Source organism: Stigmatopora nigra, chromosome 1 (assembly GCF_051989575.1).
Source record: "Stigmatopora nigra isolate UIUO_SnigA chromosome 1, RoL_Snig_1.1, whole genome shotgun sequence".
Classification (NCBI taxonomy): domain Eukaryota; kingdom Metazoa; phylum Chordata; class Actinopteri; order Syngnathiformes; family Syngnathidae; genus Stigmatopora; species Stigmatopora nigra.
In genome coordinates this window covers 6,965,001-6,989,213 of record NC_135508.1, presented here as the reverse complement: position 1 = coordinate 6,989,213, position 24,213 = coordinate 6,965,001, and the positions used below count along the sequence as shown (strand labels likewise).

General features: G+C 38.1%; 2 protein-coding genes across 12 annotated transcripts in view; both read right to left on the bottom strand.

The window, feature by feature from the left end:
* ttll10 (tubulin tyrosine ligase-like family, member 10) overlaps positions 1-10,122 on the bottom strand; it is a 33,595-nt gene extending 23,473 nt beyond the window's left edge. For 3 of the 10 annotated variants that reach the window (XM_077731593.1, XM_077731639.1, XM_077731567.1), the window contains exons 1-2: positions 8,127-8,326; positions 7,361-7,441 (exon numbers count right to left, since the gene is read on the bottom strand). The gene's annotated coding sequence lies outside the window, so the exon portion shown is untranslated. Of the gene's footprint in view, positions 1-3,226; positions 3,408-6,996; positions 7,084-7,360; positions 7,442-8,126; positions 8,327-9,996 lie in introns of those variants that run through there. The other 7 variants (XM_077731633.1, XM_077731559.1, XM_077731655.1 and 4 more) reach the window with 5 other exon arrangements.
* Positions 10,123-11,313: 1,191 nt separating this feature from the next.
* mib2 (MIB E3 ubiquitin protein ligase 2) overlaps positions 11,314-24,213 on the bottom strand; it is a 39,484-nt gene continuing 26,584 nt past the window's right edge. For both annotated transcript variants that reach the window (XM_077718487.1, XM_077718478.1), the window contains exons 12-19: positions 23,610-23,766; positions 22,318-22,472; positions 18,591-18,717; positions 18,239-18,508; positions 15,041-15,219; positions 14,728-14,921; positions 13,504-13,569; positions 11,314-13,390 (exon numbers count right to left, since the gene is read on the bottom strand). In XM_077718487.1, the coding sequence (XP_077574613.1) occupies positions 13,149-13,390; positions 13,504-13,569; positions 14,728-14,921; positions 15,041-15,219; positions 18,239-18,508; positions 18,591-18,717; positions 22,318-22,472; positions 23,610-23,766 (1,390 nt within the window). In that variant the 3' untranslated portion in view covers positions 11,314-13,148. The remainder of the gene's footprint in view (positions 13,391-13,503; positions 13,570-14,727; positions 14,922-15,040; positions 15,220-18,238; positions 18,509-18,590; positions 18,718-22,317; positions 22,473-23,609; positions 23,767-24,213) is intronic.

The following is a 24,213-nucleotide window of genomic DNA, read 5'->3' as shown; positions in this document are numbered from 1 at the left end:
GGCGAGTAAACAAATGTTCTTTACACTGGAGACTAACGCCATCATTGGTCTTGCGCCATCAGTGTCAAGATCAGCTTTAATTCATTAATATTTGTCACTGACAGGCATTGAATTAAAGGAGCCCCTTTGGGTCAAATTGGTGTAGTGTTGCCGCAATGTAAAGTTGTAAAAACAACGTCTGAACATGTATTGTTCATCCAATGCTTCTCGGGATCTGTCTACAGGGTAACAGCAGGTCTTGCTAATGATACAAGATGTGTTTTTGAGATAAAGGTCCTCTAGGGGTGTGAATGGGGGGAGTTCAGGTGAGCACACAGACAGTAGATGTCCCATTGAGACCAGTTACCAAGTATCACCTGTTCATTACTTCCTGCGGTGGCGTCATGAAGACCTGAGGCTATGAGCAAATGGGTTTTTAAATCCTTGATCTACATAATTTTAATTATACTGAACATACAAGGCTTTATGTATGTTTACATAAGTTATTTTTAAGGAGCAACTATTAAGAATGATGTTCTCGATGTATTTAGCATTGAAACTCTTAGAAAAATGTTATGTCCAACTGTTTTCCACTGAAAAAGTATTTGATCAAATATTTACAGATGGAAATGTGGTGAGCAGTGAGAAACTCTTCATGTTTATGCTGTGAGGTGTGCAGCAGTATATTCGACACACCCACTCACATGGTAGTGATAACGCCTGTGAATCCTAGCTACCGTTAAGTGCTTTTATATTGCTAAAAAACAATGTCAAATCCTAACTGAATGGCATTGTATAACTCTATGTGACAATGGTAGAAGCAGTTGTACCGCTTGGGCAATCGTCAACTCATGTTGCGTTCTTTTTGAAACGCATTGGTGAAACCCACTACAAGAATTAAAGATCAATTTTACAAAACAATAGTTGATGTGAACAGGTATAAATAGCATTTTTATGACAATATTTTCTTGATTAACATGAAATAACATTAAGGCTGTTTATGCTAGGTGTTGTCACAAGATACAATCGTGACCAGACGTTTGGTCGCCGGTCTTTTGGTCTCCAGTCTTTTGGTCGCCGGTCAAATGTTCTTAGATATTAAACAGTACTTAGATATTAAACAGTACTTAGATATAAACAGTACTTAGATATTAAACTCTCGCTTAGATATTAAACTCTCTCTCATGAATATAATTTTGAGAGCTGGCTTCAACAGTAAACTCAGTCACCATATGACCGGCGACCCAAAGACTGGCGACCAAAATACCAGCGACCAAACGTCCGAGCACCGACACAATGACATACTTTTTTTTATAAGCGGGCATCGTAAAGTCCGTGTAACGATGACACAGAGAATCCTGAATTAATAGCCATCTTTAGTGAATGATCAGCAGATTAAATGTTTGTTTCGTGTATGAATCAAGTAGAAATCAATGTCCATAGCCGAAACAAGGTTTGAGTCTTAGCGTTTCACAAAGATTTCCCTGTGAGAAAGCTACACATTAACACGGGCAGCTGTCAAAGCTTGTCCGAGCTCGGCTAGAATTTTACAACCCAGCACGCCCTTCCGGGTTTGTCCGAGCTCTGTCAACACGGCAGTCTCCAGACGGCTGTCTCCGGCAATCCAGCCAACGGAAATGATGCATCTAGATGCGGCACTATCTCGTACACGCCGATGAGAGCGCGGCAGCCATGGATACTGGCTGAACCCAAAGGTAACACTTTACATCACAGCAGTGAGTGTTCGTACAAACCAGCTTGGCCAGAGGTTTATGGCCAGGCCATTACAAATAGCTGCGTGTTTACCAAGCATAATCTTTGATCAGTGAGGAAGACGGTTGTAGTTAAATAGGTTCTGAATCAACATCCTGGAAGTCACCCATGCGTAAAACCAAAAACTGTTAACACCAACGCTCAGGTCCAGCAAACTCATTCACATGTGCCTTTGGGAACAGGCCAATCGATGCTTCCATGCAACTACTATACTTTAATTTCTTAGCTGCGTGAGGGATAATATCCTGGTGGACTTTGAGCGGGAGGCACAGTATACACTCAGCTGCTCTGCAGTCAATCACAGGACATAAACAAAAGCCACTTGTAACCAACCAGATTAGGTACTCGGACGTTTGGTCGCTGGTTATTTGGTCGCCAGTCTTTTGGTCTCTGCTCTTTTGGTACCTTTTGGTTGCCGGTCAAATATACTTAGATATTAAACAGTACTTAGATATTAAACTCTCTCTCTTAGATATTAAATTCTCTCTCTCAGATATTAAACTCTCTCTCTCAGATATTAAATTCTCTCTTTCAGACATTAAACTCTCTCTCTCTCTCTCTTAGAAATTAGACTCTTTCTCACAGCTATTAAACTCTCTCTCTCTCTCTTTGATATTAAACTCTCTCTCTCTCTTAGATATTAAACTCTTAGATATTAAACTCTCTCTCTTAGATATTAGACTCTCTCTCAGGTATTAAACTCTCTTAGATATTCAACTCTCTCTCTTAGATATTAACCTCTCTCTTTTAGATATTAAACTCTCTCTTTTAGATATTAAACTCTCTTTCTTAGATATTAGACTCTCTCTTAGATATTAAACTTTCTCTCTTAGATATTCCTCTCTCTCTCTCTCTTAGATATTCCTCTCTCTCTCTTAGATATTCCTCTCTCTCTCTCTCTTAGATATTAAAGTCTTCCCCAGGAGTAAAATTTTGAGAGCTGGCTTCAACAGTAAACTCTCTGTCACCATTTGACCGGCGACCAAACGACCGACCACATTACCACTGAGATGCAGATTGAGCTAGAGTTGGCCATTCTACCTTTATATGCATCAATTCATCCGTTTCCACTTTTTCCCTTGTGAAACAGGTGAGTCACATGATAGACTTGCTCCACAAGTTTTTACACCAGATGCCCTTTCTTACGCAACCCACAAGCTGAACTCGAACCCAGTCATCAACATTGCCAACAGGGGACTAGCATGCACCAACCAGGTTAATCCAGCCATCTATCTACTCTCTATGAGGTATTAAATTCAACTTCAAGTACACAAACATCTCTCATGTGCCCAAGACATACACATGTACACACAATAAATACTGATGCTACGAAACAGAATAAAACAAAAACAAAAATACAATGCCAAGTCATCACAGTACTGTGCTATTCAATTTACGAGAATATAAAAAGCCTAATATCAATGCCTCCATTTCCATAATGACTATCACTCAGCAATAACCTCAGATGACCTACCTTGTATTGCCCTTCTCCATTTGAAAGTCAACCAAATCTCTTCTAGTAAAACATCCTTCAAATAGTATTCCTTTCTCCTCTTTCTACTTGATTTAGCAACTTAGTTTTTGCAGTGCATGCAATGAGCTATGTGATACACTGTAATATTATTTAAGAGGCAAGACAGGGTAAAAAAAAGAGAACAACACAGCAAAGATGTTGGCGGCTGTGATGTGTATTGAGAGGAATGTGCCGACGTTATCAGCGCCTGAGTTATGCAAGAAGAATTTGGTGGAAACCTTTGCCTGGTACAGCTCCGGGCCTCAGCCTCCTTAGACACAGGTTAAACACACACTCAACAGCAACACACACATGCAAGGCCCAAAACAAGTGAGCCTTGGATCTTTCCAATTACCCCGGGTGAATGGGAGGTGCACGGACACTCCGCCTGGGTTATCGCAACACCGGTACTCCCCATTCTTCTTCCTATTTGACTATTTATAGCTTTCATCTTAAGTATGGGCTTGGACAAGAGGGCATTAGGTGCAAGGGAGGTTTGATAAAAAAAGGATGTGCAACTTGAGTAGCCTGAGCCAAAAATCCAGTTAGTTTTTTTTTCTCTTCTTTCCAGATGACATGAACTAACATTTCAAAGTTAACAATGTGATTCCTGTTGTTGAAATGTTGGGTAATCTAAATCTAAACCAGATATCTTCACATGTCACTCACACAATCTTTTCAAATCTAATGCAAGATTGCAGAGAATTAATTCTTTTTTTTTAACCAAGACTTGATTAATTAACAATCCAATGGGTTATGGTGGAGTTGTCCAAACCAGTCCTTGAGGGCCACTGTGGTTGAAGGTTTTAGTTCCAACTGATCTAACACAAACAGTTTAAGCAATGATTTTTTTGCTGAAAAAAGAAGCACCTGACTGCAATCCACTGATTGTACTTCTAGGATACCAGATTGGTGGAAAGGTTTCTTCTGACAGGTTGGAACAAAAACCAGTATGGCCCTTTCTGGAATAGTTTGGGGACCACTGGGTTATGATCTTACACAGACAAACATTCAAGTGGAAGCATGATCAGAAACTAGCATCAGCCTCAGGCTACAGTCTTCAATGGCACGATGGCGAAGCCACGAAAAGCCATATCGGGTGAACACAAAAGGAGGAGGTCACCACTTTTCAGACTTTTTGTCTTCAAAGAAGACAGCTGTCTAATGCAGAAGCCCTGCGTAGGATCTGGGGGGATGCAGACAGGGACCACACCAATGTAAATACACCTATATTTAAAAGATCCTGCCTTGCTTGGACATGACAGACGACTTGCCACAATGATAATGACTGGAGATTTATTGTAATGGAGATAAGGCTAGAGGTACTAGATACAATAACTCTTTCAGGCCAATAAGCAAGCTTCCTCATGCGTCCGAATAACCAACAGGTTCATGCGGGTTTTTAGGAAGTACTAGCAGAGTTTACAGGTAAAGGAAGCCCTATGTGACCAAGCTATTCCTGTGTTAAATATGAGATATGAGAAATATGAGAAATAGATATGTTGAGGTGCACCTGAAAAATCTGTGCATCTGTCTGAATGCATTTTCATAAAAGCTTGATTCAGGCTATGTTCACAGCACATGTTGAAGCGACCTAATTCCAAGATGGTTGCCTTTATCCAACTAGAGTTAGATACTTTCAAACCCAACAAACTTCTGGGAAAAAATTAACAGATGGACTGAGCGAAAAGCACGAGAACTATAAATGTGAAATATTCTATGTCATTTGTCCACCGTGTGTCCTCTGCTGCCTTGTGAGCCGTCGTCGCCACAGTCATTGTTACACAGCTGGTTTCAACAGTATTTAGATATTACACTCTCTCTCATGAATAAAAATTTTAAAGAGTTGGTTTCAACAAAACTCTAAACTAAACTCTCTGTCACAGTATGAACCTGTTCTACCAAACGCCCGGCGACCAAACGCCCGGCGACCAAACGTCCGGCGACCAAACGTCCGGCGACCAAACGTCCAGCGACCAAACGTCCGGCGACCAAACGTCCGGCGACCAAACGTCCAGCGACCAAACGTCCGGCGACCAAACGTCCGGCGACCAAACGTCCGGCGACCAAACGTCCGGCGACCAAACGTCCGGCGACCAAACGTCCGGCGACCAAACGTCCGGCGACCAATAACACCAACCACCCCCCGCACCATCCCAGCTATCTGACAGTGACGAATCGTTTTTTGCATTTTTCTTTAAATTTTCTGTCTTGTTTTTAAACTGTAAAATATACGCACATTCTCACATTCCCATATTATATTGTCGATATGTTGTTAGCATGGCATTGCATGGCATTTATTAGTCTATAAAAGCTCTATTCTTGAAATGGGACGGTTGAAAACATCACCTTTGCTCGTGATATCTGAACAGACTCATCTGTGTAGTGCATTGTCAGACACCATTTGCATGAAAGGGAAATTTAAGCGCCTTTATTCGGGGCGGGGATAAGAAAACAGACTCTCGTAACATCCGTTGCACGTGTTGTTTTGAGGAGCATGAAAAACGAGTTCATCTACGTGGACAAAATGGGAAATGAGAAGAGTCTGATGAGGAGGACTGACCAGAGACTGCACTTGCATTTCACTATGCAAATAACAGTAGCTGGCTACTTTGCACCAAGTTGCTGTGACTTGCACAGGCTCGTGTTTTCTGTTGGAATTAACATGTTTTCTTCGCTCTTGTGTTGTATCTAGTAACACTGTAATCTGCAAGGATCTGTCAATTTGGCTTTTCTGTGTATCCTTCTTTATTCGGACAGTGACCCGCAAGGTCGTCAGACCTGGTGAGAGGGTGTGTGTTGGCCAGTGTGACAACAACTTGATATTTTTTAATGCGAATAGTCAATAACTGGCATCAAAAGCGGATAACATACGACATTGATACGATTGTTTTTACACCAACATCATGTGTTACCCCCACCATGAAAAACCAATGAGTAAAACTGCCTTTCAATTCCCCCTCCCACTCAGATTTTGTTGAAAATAAATGTTTGTTTACAAAGCATGGGATCATTATTTCATATGTAACCCTTGACTAAATATCAACACGTGAAGAAAATGTAATAAGGGTGTCTCTTACTAATAGGCTCATTTTCACTTGGAGTTTTCTTTGAATGACATCTTTCTACATAGTTAGGGACCGGACGTTTGGTCGCTGGTCTTTTGGTCCTTTTGGTTGCCGTTCTTTTGGTCGCTGGTCGAATGTACTTAGATATTAAACAGTACTTAGATATTAAACTCTCTCACTTAGATATTAAACCAACTCTCTTAGATATTAAACTCTCTCTCTTAGATATTAAACTAACTCTCTTAGATATTAAACTCTCTCTCATGAATATAATTTTGAGAGCTGGCTTCAACAGTAAACTCTCTGTCACCATTTGACCAGCGACCAAAAGGGACCAAGAGCCCGGCGACCAAAAGGGACCAAAAGACCGGCGACCAAAAGACGGGCGAACAAAAGACCGGCGACCAAAAGACGGGCGACCAAAAGACGGGCGACCAAAAGACCGGCGACCAAAAGACCGAGCACCACATAGTTTATAGTAGAAGACGTAACATTTTGTGAGTACGATATGATTAGTATGAGGGTGTGTGTTGGCCACAGGAAGAGTCCATTGCGTATAGAAAAATTCTACATTGGGCTTTATAATGCCCGATAACTGTGTACTCAGTATCCACTTATTCTAGTAGACTCAAGAGGTCTTGTAATAATGCCCCCTAAACTTACCGTGTCACTTAGGTGTCATCAAGCTTTAATTAAGTAGCACCCTGCTCAAATTTACCCATCTGTTTGATTGGGGGCCCTCGTATTTTCCTACGGGAAAACAAACGACTGCTTTACAAATCCTGAGAATTAACAGCAGGTTGACTACAATGAGGATAGGACACATAGGACCCGAGGGCAACGGCAGCAGCCGGTTGGAACAGTTAAATGAGGTGGGGCTCACATTTGGGGAGTCAAAAAACCCCTGAAAAAAAACACCTTGCAGGGCTAGCTGGCTACGTCAAAATCAAAGCATTTTGCAGAGCGATAAGCACACAGACACGAGCTTCCTCAGAAGCAACAACAAAATGAGAACATGGTGACATACCCAGAGAGTTGAGCCAAGGTTGGCTGATATTGCATCAGTGGGAATCCCATCATAGCAACCAGCTGCCTGGGACAACAGTGCCTAGAGGGAGCAACAAAAAAAAACATCATTAGATGGAACGTTTTGATTGAAGACAACAGACATGAAACCTATCTCAAATAGGAGAAAAATGGGTTTTATTAGGGCTGTTATGACAAAGCAGGGACGGTACATTATTAACAAAATCACTCCACCCTTCCCAAAAGATATTAAGATTTTTAAAGTTATTTTATCAAAGTATGAAGTTGTTGAAATTAAAAGCATTTTAACTATAATCGCTTTTTTAAAAAAAATAGGATGTGCTTTTATATTCCTTAACTGTAGTTTGATTGATTGATTTTTAATTGAACTAATGCAACAGGAAAGACAAAAGTGAAGAAAAAGATACCAGAAAAATCTTGAAAATCATCCCGACAATAAACAAAAAATTAATTCCTCCCTTTTCCTCATCAAGGAAATTTTACATGTTCAATATTAAATTATGTTTGTTCATTTAATTGGATATTTTGAGATACTGCGTTACAATTTTGGTGTTAGGGTTTGACTCTCTGCTGGTTCAAACTTTCTTACTTTGGTGTCCTTTCACATACAGAAAACATGCTAGTTCGTTTCAATTAAAAACATGACATTGCCCAAAAATAAGAATGGGATTATGAATGTAGTGAACATGCTGGTAAGCAGTCCAAAATCAGACAAAACAAATGCACGAATGGCTATTCATGACAACCTTTAGCAAACTCACGTGCCGATCCTCCGATTTTGCACTCTACAGGGAAGTCGAGGCGAGAAATTTGGCACAACTTGTTGATGGAATAACAGCACACTTTAGTGATAGTATACACAAAGCCTCATTATTGAGACTTGATCTCAAGCTAATTAGCTTGGAGCACAATCCTTCAATAAACCAGCCAGAGAAGAAAATGGTGCTTTTGTTTATATAATAACTACTCAATGTAAGTTGTTTACCCTACAAATGATGTCATGAAGCCACCTCATTGTTAGTTTTGCTTATGACACCACAAAAGTGGTCGCCACATCACTGATTTCTATGAGTGCCCGGGTGGGATAAAAATAGCGTGTTTAGAACGAAAACATTTTGTAGCTAGTGTTTTCAGGTCAGTTTCTGTACACAGGCGAGTCAGCGTTTATATATTGTTGATGTATTGTGTTTTAAACTAGAAGTTTATTACACAAACAAAGAACAAATAGTGTTTTGCATTGTTGGTTACCTTACATCATGCTTCAGTTGAACATTGCTTTTCTCCATTGCAATTGACGACTAAGGGAGTGAATATTCATTTTCTGTACTGTTTATTCTCACAAATGTTGCAGGGGGTCCTGGAGCCTATCCCAGCTGACTTTAGGCTCCAGGCAGGGGACACCCTGAATCGGTGGCCAGCCAATCACAGCACAGAAGGAGACAGACAACCACTTTAGGGGCAATTTAGAGCAAGGGTGTCAAACTTAGGTTGGTTCGGGGGTCGCAGTAATGTCAATTTCATTTCATGTGGGCGGACCATTTTAGATCTAATATCTAGATTTTTTTTTTTTAAATTAAAATTGCATTAAAAGAACTGTATCAAAAGCCCTAAATAGTCAACTTTTATAGATATAAAGCAATGTTTATTTGATGTTTTTTTTCTTATTATCGTATTGGAAAATGTATTTTAATCATGTTTTTTTTATTTCAAATGGAAACTAAATATTTTTTAAAGTGGAAAACGGAAAATATTTCTATATTTAAACTAAAAACACAAAAGAAAAAAAATGGATTAAAAATTGCAATGATTGATTTTAAAAAGGGAAAAATCAGGAAATGTAATGTACATCTATAATCATTTGAATTTGATCCTAAAACAGAAAGTCGGCACTCATGATTTATTTTCTCGGGCCGCACAAAATGATGCAGTGGGCCAAATTTGGCCCGCGGGCCGCCACTTTGACACCATAGATTTAGAGTGTTCAAACAGCCTACCATGCATGTTTTTAGGATGTGGGAGAAAATCGACTTGGGATCAAACCCTCGATCCCAGAACTGTGAGGCTGACACCCAAACCACTCATCCACTAAGGGTATGATCGTTTTAATTCGATAATAATTTCTTTATCAATTCATGTGTTTGCAGTAGAAAGTCAAGGGCACTCGTGTACTTGGGGTTGAACGCTAAACTCATTAAATCAATATTTTTGTGTATTTATTGCTATCCTTTAGTAATGTATTGGGTTAAAGGGTAATAAAATCAATTCATAAATATTAAGTTGTGGAGAAAAATCCCTAGAACATGTTAAACAGTTGAATTAAGCAGGAAGTAAATTTGTTTGTTTGTTTTCTTTCAAAAGATTGCTTATTATTATTGTTTTTTTTCCACGTACCCTGTAGCAAATCTACTTTATTTAAAAAAACTGATAGTTTTGGTTTTCCCAGATGGATTTTAGTTGATAAAAGTTCCATATTTATCGATGTGGAAAACCGGTTTTCCATTCATAAACGCATCCTAATAACATATATACAAGTATTAATATTACGTGGATTCCGATAGCGGATAAAAGAACCTTCGGTAGTAAATTACTTAAAAGCGTGTAACACGTAACTCTTACCATGTGATGACCAAACAAATTGATTTTAGGGAGTCAACGAATGCCTTTTTAAATCAAGTTATGCTAACCAAGGAGTGACAAGGTGATGGCGTCCCCTGTAGAATCAAACACGTATGGCAAACGGAGACATTAACAACGTATACTATCGTTTCGTGATGTATATAAATAGCGTATTTTACCTTCAAAACCACAGAGTGGCGCTGTTTCCTAGGAATGACTGAGTTCCTACAGTGCTTCGATGGTGTTTTCAATTGTAGTAGATTAGAACAGGTGTCCGGAATAAAGTTTGGATTGAATATTATTATTATATTGAATATCCGTAATTTTGTGGAAAATATTATTATTTAACATGGTTCTAAAAATAGTTCAGATTTGAATAAATAACTAACAAAATAAAATAAATATTTTTTTATGTTATGAATTAAAACATTTATAGCTTGTATATTTTCATTTTTAATTAGAATTTAGTTGAAATAAATTAAAACATTAATCATGCAGTGTTTTTACATAAATAGTCCACATTGTGGTTTAGAAAAAATATATATTTTAATTATTTTCAACATTTTAAGAATTTAATCGGAACGAACCTCCCATTTGAAACAGGTTAAACATGTAACCGACAAGTGATCCTATCAGTTTTCCACCAAATACCTCCAGGTTTGATTTGCGCTTTGCCACTGTCAAAGCACGCATGTTGCAGCCTCGTGATTGGTCCAACAAGCAACAGCATAAGATGCTGAGTCATATGTCAAATACGTCCAAGCCGTGAGACAATTAGGCCCAAACGGCAGGCGGAAACAAGCAAAGTAAAGAATTTGCACGGACAAATACGGCCTTTAGTGGCGTGATGCAATTAAGATCTAGGAATGATTTACAGTTTAACACTTTATTCATTGCAGGCTTACTGCCAAAATACTACTAAGGCAGGGGTTGGGAATCTTTTTGACAAAGAGCTATAAACAATTCATATTTTCCAACATTATTCCTTGAGAGCCCTACTCAGAATTTAAAAGTAAAAATACATGAAAAAGTGAGCATTTATTATTCATTTCACTACTTTGAAAGTAAAAAAAAGTCGGAATTCTTTTGAAAACATGATTTCACTGTTGCTAATCAATGAGTATCAATGAGAAAATGCACGCAGAAGAGTAATGAAGAAAAAAAAAGATTTAAAAAGGAAAAGAGCCATATACACCCATCAAAAGAGCCACATATGGCTCCCGAGCCATAGGTTCCCTACCCCTGAGCTAATGTTAAATAACCTAATCTGCAGCCGGTGAAGAAGTATCCAAAATAAAAGATTTGGGAGACAACATGTCCATAGAAAAGTGTTCCATATTTATTGCAAAATATTTTTATACAGAAACTAAGAAAACAAACGGAGGAGGAAGAGACAGTAAGGCCAACATCAGAACTCTGAGAGCTGAACTGTACAAACACCAAAAAGTAACATTTGCTGCTTTAATATTATAGTCTTTTATACATACAACTGATTACTGCTTATGATCGATCACAGCTACCTCCATGGCGGAAGATTGAACGAAAAAAACAAAACACATACAAACACCAACATTTTCATCATTTCTTTTCCATCAAGACATCATTCCATTTGCCTGAAAGCTTTGGAAGAAGAAATGGCATTTTTTTAAGAAGAATTCTTCCACTTAATTGGCTAGAACTCTTGAGAATATAAATACGTTTGTGTGTAACACTCCAAATAATGTGGGACTGATTATTGTCTGGAGGACAATGTGGAATCCTTCCTTGACTCTGAGCTTCTTACCAGCTTATTGTCTACTTTTGAAACTAATGCGTGCTCATTAGACTCCCCATTTTGCTCATCAAAATAACATTAGCAGAAAAATTTGGACTTTTACTTTTGCAAACCTTAATTTAGTAGGATTTGGCACCAACATTGTCAAAAAAAAAACTTTCTTTTACCTTCTCTCTCTACTCAACACATAAAAAAAGGTAAGCGTCAATCACTCTTACCTTGACATTCAAATTGTACAAATTGGCTCTCCCCAAAAATAAATCAGGGATTTGGAAAAAGCCAAAAGAAAAAAAAAACTTATAAAATGAGAATACAAAATTAAAACCATCCTTGTCTTTGGAGGTTAATTACAGAATATGAGTATTAAATAAAGCTTAATTTCGATGTTTTTTTTCTTCAAATACACAAAAGCCCTTCAAGAAACACACCATGACAACAAAAAGATGGACAGAGTACAATCCAGAGCGCCAAAAGGAAAAAATTGGTTTTTTTTTTTGGTGCGGGGGTATGAAATGACTACAGCAGGAAGATAGACAATGTAACAACAACCTCATCTTTTGGCCCTTCCTTAAATATATATATAAATATATATTACAGCACATTGAGTGGCTCAATAAGCTAAACACAAATACTCTCCAGACTGGTGGTGATATACACAGTAAACACAGTGGAGGCTCCCTGTTGGGTGTTAAATACTCAAACAGTGTAGACGGACGGGTGTTGGTCAAAAAGCTTTTCTTTCTTTCAAAAGAGGGGAAAAAACGTCCATTCATTACGTGTCAGAAACGTTCAAAACCTGACATTTGCCATTCCCAGGCAACTCCCGACAAAAACACAATATAAAGAGTTGATTTTAGAACCTTTTATGGATATCACAAGTGCTTTCTGAAAGATCCGATTCCCCTGAGTAAGAAGCCGTAAGTTTGAAAAGTGTTTCAGTAGAATCAAAAACTTTTTTTTTTACCCCTCACCCATCCGAGCAAACAAAAAAAAAAGATTTACAAAGTAATACCGCCTTTGGCGCATAAATAAAAATCTGTACTTTACAAAGAAATAAAAAGCACAACAATGACAAATCACTCATTAGTGTTACAATATGCATATACTCATGCATATATTGTATAGTGTGTATTTTCCTACCCGCTTGTATACGAGTAAATGAGTGGTTGGAGACTATATAGAGCGCCCACTGAAGAGACTAATACTGATTACTATTTCCAGATCCAAATGAGAACTAATGGGATTCACAGGACAGACTGTGGGGAGGAGGAGGAGGGGCCGGACTTGAGAGGACGATGGGTAACAGACATCGCATTGATGCGGTAAAGTTTGGTACAAATGCTGATTTAGGGTTGGGGGGTATGGTTTGGTGAACCGGTCAGACAAACAACTGTATACGTTCACGGATAGTCTGCCTGCAGATGGGGCAAGTCTTGAGGGCGGCACTACAGTCGATACATGAAGCGTGTCCGCACTGGAAGACCAGTTTGATGTGGTTGTCGATGCAGATGGGGCAGGTGATACGTTCCTCCATCTGCCGGTAACGTGACTGTAGTTGCTCTAGTAAGTTGTGTTGTTCAGAGTTTTCCGTGCCGGGACTGCAGTCGACTTCCGTCAGGTCTGATAAGGGCAATGACGACGACAAAAACAAAAGCGGAAACTTAATAGGGGTCCATTCATTACTATGGTTACTATGGTTTTCAGTTTTAAAAAATATGGCTGATCTTTCTTACCTTGCCGAATTTTCTTAGTGATTGTGACTTGGCATTTAATGCATTTCTTCATTCGATGGGCACATTCTGTTTAAGCAAGGAGGAATAATAAGCAAGTAAGATATTTATTTAACACTGTTTGAGAATAGGCATTAGTTAGTAGGATTGTTTCCAAAGCATTATTAGCACTTGTAGTTTTTACCCTAAAAAAAATCATGTTACGTGAATCTTAAAACACTACTGTTACAAAGAGTTTAAATGTGATGTATATTTAGTATACTATACAGTGCTTTACTCGTAACTCAAATTAACAAATTAATTGAAAAAATGCAATGCTCCGCCCAGTGCTCGTAGAGACATTACACAAAGAGACAGTGCCGATGTTCTTATGAGCAGTATATCAAAATTTGGCTCATATCTCGAGATAAATATTTGAGAGAAATTTTACTTGTAGCTCAAAATGCTCGTATGTCGGGGCACTTGTATGTCGAGGTAGTACTGTATTAGTATTTATAAAACTAGTGAGAGGCTCGCCACCGGTTAAAAAGGTGCTCGGACGTTTGGTCGCCGCTCTTTAGGTCCCTTTTGGTCACCGGTCTGTTGGTCGCCAGTCAAAAGTACTTAGATATTAAACAGTACTTAGATATTAAAGTCTCTCTCTTAGATATTAAACTCACTCTCTTAGATATTAAACTCACATTCTTAGATATTAAACTCTCTCTCTTAGATATTAAACTCTCTCTCTTAGATCTTAAACTCTCTCTCTTAGATCTTAAACTCTCTCTTAGATATTAAACTCTCTCTCTTAGATATTAAACCCACTCTCTTAGAATTTAAACCCACTCTCTTAGAATTTAAACTCTCTCTCTTAGATCTTAAACTCTTTCTCTTAGATATTAAACTCTAAGATATTAAACTCTCTCTCTTAGATATTAAACCCACTCTCTTAGAATTTAAACTCTCTCTAAGATATTAAATTCTCTCTAAGATATTAAACTCTCTCTAAGATATTAAACTCTCTCTAAGATATTAAACTCTCTCTTTTAGATATTAAACTCTGTCTTCAATATTAAATGAATATAATTTTGAGAGCTGGCTTCAACAGACCGGCGACCAAAAGGGACTAAAAGAGCGGGGACCAAAAGAGCGGTGACCAAAAGAGAGGTGACCAAAAGAACAGAGACCAAACGTCCGGTCACGATTAAAAATTGCTAGGAGTATTAATTTCCGTGCACAAAAAGTTACCTTCGCAAGCCACACTGTGCTGGCAGGGGCTAAAAAGAACCAGAAGAGCCAGCTCGGAGCAGATGAGGCATTCACTGGGCCCCGGCGGCGTAGGAACAACCAGATTGGTCATGGTGTTGGGTGTAGTGTGAACACGTCGAAGGTTGGCAGCGCTCGGACCTTGGCCGCACGTTATGGCCTGCAGGCGTTGCAATCTGGGAAACGACAGCAAAGTTGGCAACTATAAATCTCATTCTACTTGTATAATGACAATAAAAAGCATTCAATTCAATTCAATTTTGACGTCCACACCATTCTTTTGCCACACGCTCACCTGTACTTCTCCGAGAAGCTTTTAATTAGCTGTGGCATGGCGCTGTCCGCCACTAGATCCAGAGGGCTCTTCCCCTTGTGGTTAGCATAGCTGATGTCCGCCCCTTCCTGCGCGAGGAAGCAAGCGATGGCTGCTCCAACACTGAGCTCAGTATTCCCGAGAAGGCCCGAAGCATTGAGCTGTGAGCAGACGTGACAAAGAAGGGGAAGCGGTCGTGTGAATGAGAAAGAACAGACAAGATGCCCTTGTGATAAAATACGGGATGAAAATAGAAATCCAGGAACAAACATATTTCAGTTCTATTTAAGCCATTTGTGTTGGTAGATGACCGTCTATCTCTGACAATGATAAGCAATGATGGAATTGGATGGACTAATGTGGAAAACTCTATAGAATTACTGCATAGTATTCTGATTCTGCAGTGATTGACAGTATTTGTAATAATATGTAGCATTTCAATTACAAAAACTTTCTGTGATTTGTATTTCTAACCCAAACTAACGCGCTACTTACAATCACACCATTATTTTATATTAAACTGCTTTGATTTCAAATACAAAACCAATGCTAGCTTGTTCTGGAACAAAGACAGTGCTTGCTTGTGTCACTATTCCAATAGAGGACTTCTTCTAGAGATGATCATAAAGTTGTTTTTTTTTTTTTAAAGTTTTGGGATTAATTCATTACTTAGGTCACATGTGTCAAAGTGGCGGCCCAGGGGCAAAATCTGGCCCACCACATCTTTTTGTGTGGCCCGGGAAAGTAAATTATGAGTGTTGACTTTCTGTTTTAGGAACAAATTAAAATGAAGAGTATAGATGTATATTACATTTCCGGATTTTCCCCCTTTTAAATTAATAATTGTATTTTTTAATCAATTTTTCAGTGTTTTTAGTTCAAAAATAATTTTGTAAAATCTAAAAATATATGAAAAACAGTTAAAATAAACATTGTTTTAGATTGATAAAAAAACTGAATATTCAGGGCTTTTAATCCAGTTCTTTTAATCCATTTATATATAAAAAAAATCTAAATATTATATCTAAAAATGTCCAGCCCATGTAAAATCGAGTTGACATTAAAGCAGCCCACAAACCAACCCGAATCTGACACCCTTCACTATAAGAAAGGAATTGACTTGGATGGACTCATAAAATCTTTGCAAGTTTCTACAATTTAATTCTCTCATCTGCTCTAGTAGAACGATTATTCTCATTCACTGGATTGCCCTCCTTTGCTTTTGCTTAGAATGATTTGTTTACATAGTAAGATTTGTGTGAAGCACAGAGAGAATGTTTTAGCAACAGGAAAATATTTTGGAAAGAACATTTGTTTAGGTATTTGGGAATACAAAATCAAGACTTATGTATTGGAAATACATTTAATTGACTTTTCCCTGCATGTGTGTGTGTGTGTGTGTGTGTGTGTGTGTGTATAGTTTTGGCAGGATGTTGATGAGTGCTGCAGTGTTTTCAGTCCCTTGGACCTGAAAGGGCATTCTTCATTGTTAGAATGACATTTACACTAACTCATGCGGAAATATAAAAAGTTTAGAATGTGCCTCACAGAGCAAGAACTGAAGTTCTCCTAATTACGAGCCTGCTTTCGAAGCGTCCATCCATTTTGTTTTCTATTAAGGGCGTAGGTAACTGGATCCAATTGCCAATAGCCTTGAAGCTAGGTCGAACTTTGACAAATTATCAGCCAATCACAGAGCACTGAGAGTGTAGAATAAACACCATTGAGGCTCACGTTTAAATATTTTGAACTTTCGAAGCTATGCAGTGGTTTAGGCGAATTTGTAACAGATAATTTGAAACAATAATTATCATTATGCCAATGGGAGCCCATCTGGAAATGTAATGGCGAATATTGAAAGTAAAGTAGTCACGTTGTACAGAATATTTTAGTAAATAACTGCCTCGGAGGAGACGAAGAGAGCACAAGATATCTTTAAGATGTCATAAATTGATTGATGGGGCTTTATATAACTTGATATCCTCCAGGGAAGCACAATGTGACGTTTTTCTGTTTGTTTTCAACCACAGGCTATACTCAGAGTGCCATATTGGTTTTAATTATAGCATTTATCACATACAATTTTAGGGGGCAAACGCATTAAAATAAAATCTGAAATGAGCTCTTGTAGAAAGTAAATTCTCTTGTCCCTGCAGGACATTGTTTCAGCTCCTTTGTCAAAACAAAACATTTTTTATCAGCTGTTTGTATAATAAACACAATCCATTTCTTTTGAACTACAAGCACCTGCCTCACCTTGTACCCTTTCTTCAATTTGTTTGCTAGACTGAGATAACAGAAAGTCAGGGTGGAGGCGGGGCATATACTAGAGCCAACCCGGGAGAAGATAGGTATCAAAATTTAAAACAAAATTAGAATTAGGTTTAGTGTAAAGTTAGATTAAATGTATTTTTAAGTGTCTGCATTGTAAAGCAAGTTCATTTGAATTTGTTTAAGTTATGTTACGAGCGCGCTGCCATGCAAAAAGTCAGCCCCCCACCAACAGAGGGGCCACCATCTCTCTCTCCCTTCCGCGAAATCCATCTAATTTTAGAACTATTAAATACATTTTAGTACTATTAAACCCCTATTTTTGCAGTTTTTTTGCTAGTTGGAACAAATTAATTTGTTTTTGGTTCATTTCTATGGGAAACATTCATTTGAGTTCCGAGAAAATCGACATACGAGCTCAGTCCCGGACCGCATTAAGCTCGTATCTCAAGGTACCACTTGTACAGTGTTCCTCCGCTACTTCGTGGTTCAGCTATCGCGGACTCCGAGCTTCGCAGATTTTTTTTGGAAAAAAAAAATACAAATATTACATTGAAACAACATATTTTACAGTTTTTTTTGTTATAACATAAATTTCACTCCCTCTACCCGTATTCTATATGGTGTACTGTATACAGGGGGGGTAAAAAAAATAAAAAAATAAAAAATAAAGAAAAAAAATAAAGAAAAAAATTTTGGAATGTAAATTCAAATTAAGCATTTTTGAAGGGGAATCCCTACTTCACGGAAATGCACTTATCGCGGGTGGTCCCGGTCCCCATTAACCGCGATAAGCGAGGGAACACTGCATTTATATTTCTATCACTAGTTGTAATTATTATTATTCCCTTTTGTTGCTGAAGTCAGCTATTATTAATCCAGTGTTTAGGCAATAACCCTGACACTTACCCTGGAGTAAAGCGACGTGGAGGCGGCACATCCTTCGCCAGTGTCCTCTGCGTTACTGCTGCTACTCCCCACAGGGGGGCTCAACATCAGGTTAGCAAGCTGTGGTCTCAGCAGGGCCACGTGCATGGCGGTGTCACCGTCCTCATCCTCCATGTTCACATCGGCGCCTTCAACCACCAGAAGCTGGATTAGATCAGTGTGGCCCTGCGTCACCGCCAGCTGCAGTGGCGTCTGGTTGCGGTTGTTGCGGATGTTGATGTCGCAGCGTCCCTGTGGGGGGGATCAAAAGCTTTGACTTGAGTACAACAAATTCAAACGATTCAAATTTCAACCTTGTAAAAGCATGTTTCACCTCCTTTATGAGGATCTCCGTGACATCACGGTGATTATTGAGAGAGGCCAGATGCAAGGCGGAGAAACCGTCCTCCTTTTTAACGTCCACCAGCTGTCGTGCTCGGCCTAGAATTTTCTCAGTGGCCCTGTCACCAGATGTAAAAAAAAAAGCCTCAGGTCAGATCAATCCTTTACTGACTGTAGCCGTCTCTGGCAATTGGATATGCCACACTGAAATCTTGTTATGCCAAATCAATTTCAATTGATAAAAGACGGTCCATCTTTTTGGCCTATAACAGTAATTCAGTAAGATCAGTTAATTCAGACGGAATACAATTGAATGCTTTTATTGTCATTATAAACTTATAATGAGATTTAAAGCTTCACCATGACGTGCACAAATAAGGTGCTCGGACGTTTGGTCGCCGGTCTTTTGGTCGCCGGTCAAATGGCGACAGAGAGTTTACTGTTGAAGCCAGCTCTCAAAATTATATTCATGAGAGAGAGTTTAATATCTAAGAGAGAAAGTTTAATATCTAAGTACTGTTTAATATCTAAGTACTGTTTAATATCTAAGTACTGTTTAATATCTAAGTACTGTTTAATATCTAAGTACTGTTTAATATCTAAGTACTGTTTAATATCTAAGTACATTTGACCGACGACCAAAAGACCGACGACCAAACGTCCGGTCACAACAAATAACTGCCAAATTTGCTGATTATGCCTTTAAATAGCAGCATGCAAAAATGAAAGAGGCCAAAAGTTGAGCCTGGAAGAACGCCACATGAAAAGTGGATTGATTTGTAACAACTGCTAACTATTAATTTGAAGACACAGTAGATTGATTGATACGTTAGACATTTTTGTGAGCAATCAACTTGGGAAAGTATTGGTTGTTGTAGGGCAGTGATGTGCTATTTATACATCACATGTCTTACTATACTAGTAGACTATTTAAAAATGCATTCAAATAAATAAATAAAAACCAAACTAAAAGGTTATAAATGACATTCTTAATGGTAAAATCAAGAGACAAAAAAATAATAAAAAAAGATGCATATGCTACCACCCATCATGTTATTTTGGTAAATGTTAAAGCATTTAACTGAGCTAATTGCTTTTTGCTTGCTTTAAAAAAAAGGCACTTTTGTGGAGTCCTATTAGTCCTAAGCTGTAAAAGTAAATACTTTTGGTCCATTCTGAGGACCATAAAAGCTTAACGAGATCCTTGGGAGCCATACTTCCTCTTTAAAAAGCCCGACTGAGATAATGTTGCCATTACAAATGTAAATCTTTCCACAAGGATATGTCTTCAGAGATTAGTCACTTTCTATGTTGTGGGAAGGCAACAGGTATTGCAGAATAACTCTTGGTGTAATTAGACATAAAAACCCTCACAGAAAACTAAGATGCACACGGTTTAACTTTATGAATTGTATTGGCGGAAGGACGACAAGGAAACGGTGCTCGGACGTTTGGTCACCGGTCTTTTGGTTGCCAGTCTTTTGGCCGCCAGTCTTTTGGTCCCTTTTGGTCGCCGGTCTTTTGGTCGCCGGTCAAATGGTGACAGAGAGTTTACTGTGGAAACCAGCTCTCGAAATTATATTCATGAGAGAGAGTTTATAATCTAAGAGAGAGGGTTTAATATCTAAGTGCTGTTTAATATCCAAGTGCTGTTTAATATCCAAGTGCTGTTTAATATCCAAGTACTGTTTAATATCCAAGAACTGTTTAATATCCAAGTACTGTTTAATATCCAAGTACTGTTTAATATCCAAGTACTGTTTAATATCCAAGTACTGTTTAATATCCAAGTACTGTTTAATATCCAAGTACTGTTTAATATCCAAGTACTGTTTAATATCCAAGTACTGTTTAATATCCAAGTACTGTTTAATATCCAAGTACTGTTTAATATCCAAGTACTGTTTATAATCCAAGTACTGTTTAATATCCAAGTACTGTTTAATATTTAAGTACTGTTTAATATCTAAATACTGTTTAATATCTAAATACTGTTCAATATCTAATTACTATTTAATATCTAAGCACTGTTTAATATCTAAGTACTGTTTAATATCTAAGTACATTTGACCGGCGACCAAAAGACTAGCGACCAAACGTCCACGCAAGGAAACGTGTGTGCTGGAAGTCACTTGTGCTTTCAGCGCAAAATTGTCCCTGTAGATCCGTTTATAAGGCGACATATGTCAAATTAGTCCATGTATGCCACTGTTCAACTAGGACAGAGTTGACCCCCCAGTAGCCGGCAGTCCTTTCCAAAAAAAATAGCTCAAAATCTACAAGAGCATAAGTACTGGTGGCTCCTTAACTCATCATCAGACAAATGCCAAAAATATCCTAGCTAATGTTAATAACATTAGCCTAATAATACAGTATAGTTTTCCCAGGGATTAACTGTCAAATAAAATTAAAGACACTCATTTAAAGTACCAGGCGGAAACCTCAAATAAAGTGGCATCACTTAAGAAAGGAAATATAGTATATATATGGGGATGATGGTATTTTTCAGTCTTGTTATTGTCTTCATGACAGCTCTTTGGGGACAATTTTCCACTGTGTGGTTTCGCTGTAATTTGGAAGGAAGTTCAAATGAGGTCATAGAAGACCTGCAGCGCGAGAGCATCAACTTCATCATTGTGTATTGGAGGATGGTGAAAAATAGCCAAGTAAAATCATTTAGTTCTGGAGACTCAAAGTACTATAATAAAACATTCCCCTTAAGGTGGAAAAATGATTTTGACTTAGCTAACTGTGAGGTCTTAAATAATAGGACAGATGTGTATTTTTAAGCCTTGTAGAGTAAGCCACATTTGAAGCTTTTAAAAAGTATTTTTCCTTGAAAACAACAATACATGCATTGCTGTTTTCTATGAATAAAAAATACTGATTACAGGAACAACTGTAATCTGAGCTTTTAAAAAAAGTTTACATTGTGGAATCAGCAGCTGAACTACACATCAATAATATATACTGAATTTACTCGCATATAAGCCGCCTCGCGAATATGCCGCACCCTTAAAATTGCCTTAAAATCGTTGAATTTTACAATTTCTCGCATATAAGCCGCCCCCTGATTCACAATTGTCACCTCCATATTCATGGTTTTAATAGAGAGTACAAATGTGTTACTTTGAAGGGAAAATCTTAAGAAAAATCATCACGTTTGGTATTTCTGAGATAGTGTATGAATCAAAAGCACAATTTTATGGTCAATATCATAAAGGAGTTAATTAGCCTTTCTCTGTAAATGCAAAATATCAAATTATCCAATTAGGAAAAAAGAAATTGGTCTATCTTGATGAGAATCTGATGCTTTCTAATGACAGAAATTACAATTTTCTTACCAGAAGTTTAAGATGTTGTGGCAGCCATATTGCTTCTAATGTCAAATTATCTTAATTCTTTCAATGGTTCATATTACTCAAGACAGTTGTCACTTTCGAACGTTCGAGCGTTTTATATGTTAATCTTTTCTCAATTTTGAAATAAATAAAACGGTAATGGCCGCATTGTCTTGCGTTATGGTGTTATGGCGTTGTCACCTTGCAGTTTCATGTACTTAGTCATTTTATGCATATGTAAGCCATATTAGCCATTGCCATATTAGCCATCATTTTTTTTCTCCGACAAATGAGGCTTATATGCGAGTAAATACGGTACCAATGTTGTAGGGAAATCACAAAAAGACAATTCACTATGACATGATGAACTTTACTCACAGTTTGTTTCCTTTGAGAGCAGCATGGTGCAAGAGGTTGAACCCTCTGTGATTCTGCTGAGTAAAGTCAATGTTGGGCACCAGAACCAGGATCTCGATGATATTACGGAAATCTTTAGCAATGGCATCGTGTAGAGGTGTGTCCCCATAGGAATCCTGAGAGAAATGGCGTATGTGTGTGTTGGGGGAGGTTCAGAAAATATAACAAACATCAAATCGCAATGCTACTTTCCACTTGAATGACCACACTAGTCAAGCAGAAATATAATGCTGATAGTGAGTTAGAGGCAACTACACTCCATTACTTTAATTATGTCGAAGTGAATGGTCACAGTCAAATGGCTTAAATGGTAGTGAAATGGTGCAAGTGCTGTATATTATGATCCCTATGACATTTTTGACTGAGCCACAGTCAATGTTCCCTCTAAATTTTTGTTGGTCTGGGTAGAAAGACAACCTCCCTGAGCGCACTGAGTACCAGTGTGAGTGACATCATCATTGGTCGTTATGGGCACACCATTATCACACCTGCCATAAGCAGGTGCATGTCAATGTTCCCTCTAATTTTTCATGTAAAACATGCTGTAAAACACAAAATAACATAAGAGTGGACAGAGCCACTGGCTGCAGCGTAAACGGCGCCATCATGGGGGAAGGAGTATAAAAAATAAAAAAAAACAATAATAAATACAATGTTCCCTCGCTACTTCGCGGCTCAGCCACCGCGGACTCACTATTTTTTTGGGAAAAATAATAATAATAATACAAATATTACATTGAAACAACATATTTTACAGTTTTTTTTGTTATAACATGAATTCCACTCTCTGTACCCGTATTCTATATGGTGTACTGTATACAGGGGGGTAAAAAAAAAAAAAAATATATATATATATATATATATATATATATATATATATATATATATATTATTTTTTTTTTTTTAAATAAATAAAAAAAAAAATTGAATTAAATTCAAATTAAGCATTTTTGAAGGGGAATCCCCACTTCGCGGAAATTCACTTATCGCGGGTTGTCCCGGTCCGCATTAACCGCGATAACTGAGGGAACACTGTACATAAAAAAAATTGGGATTTTAGTTACTGCGCGCCATATGATTGCTGCTGCTCAGAGAAGACGAGAGTAGTGCGCAATTGCGCACGCGCTCAGCTTAGAGGGAACATTAGCCACAGTAGGCTATGGCATTTACTCAGTGAAGTCTTTGATGTATCAAAAACAACATTTCTGTTAGGAATGACTGAATGATCAGGGCATGATAGAAAGCCCTCTCACCTGGAGGTTGACATCGGCCGAATGCTCGGTGAGCACACGCACGACATCTGTGAAGCCCTTGTTGACGGCGATATGGAGTGCTGTGCACATGGAGTTGTTCAGGAGGTTAACATTTGCTCCCTTGCTCAACAGCAGCCGTGCAATCTCTGCCTGGTTACTGAGAAAATCAAGAATACACACAAACAATCAAGTCAAATATTACAACTGAAAGACGCCAAAAGTTCATGTGTTTCTCGGGATGGATGCCATAGACTGTGCTAGATGTCCAATCCATTTTGACTGGGAGGTCTGACACCACTGAAAAATCAGCTTGCGTAAGCAGGCCTCCCAGTTTCAGTGAATTTGATGTATGTTGTCATTTAAGAGTTAAATAGAATGAATTGTAAAAAAATCAACTGTAAGAGTGTTTGTTATGAGGTGCCATAACCAGTCCATTCCTTTTTTTATTGTTATTAATTGAGTTTAACATTGCATTAATTTATCAGTCTATTCAGAAGGAAATAGTGATTATTAAGAATAAAAAAATATAACATGAAGATTCAAGGTGTTTTCCTTCCATTCAACACACTATTAGTTAAAAAAAATGAAGGAAAAAGGACAATCT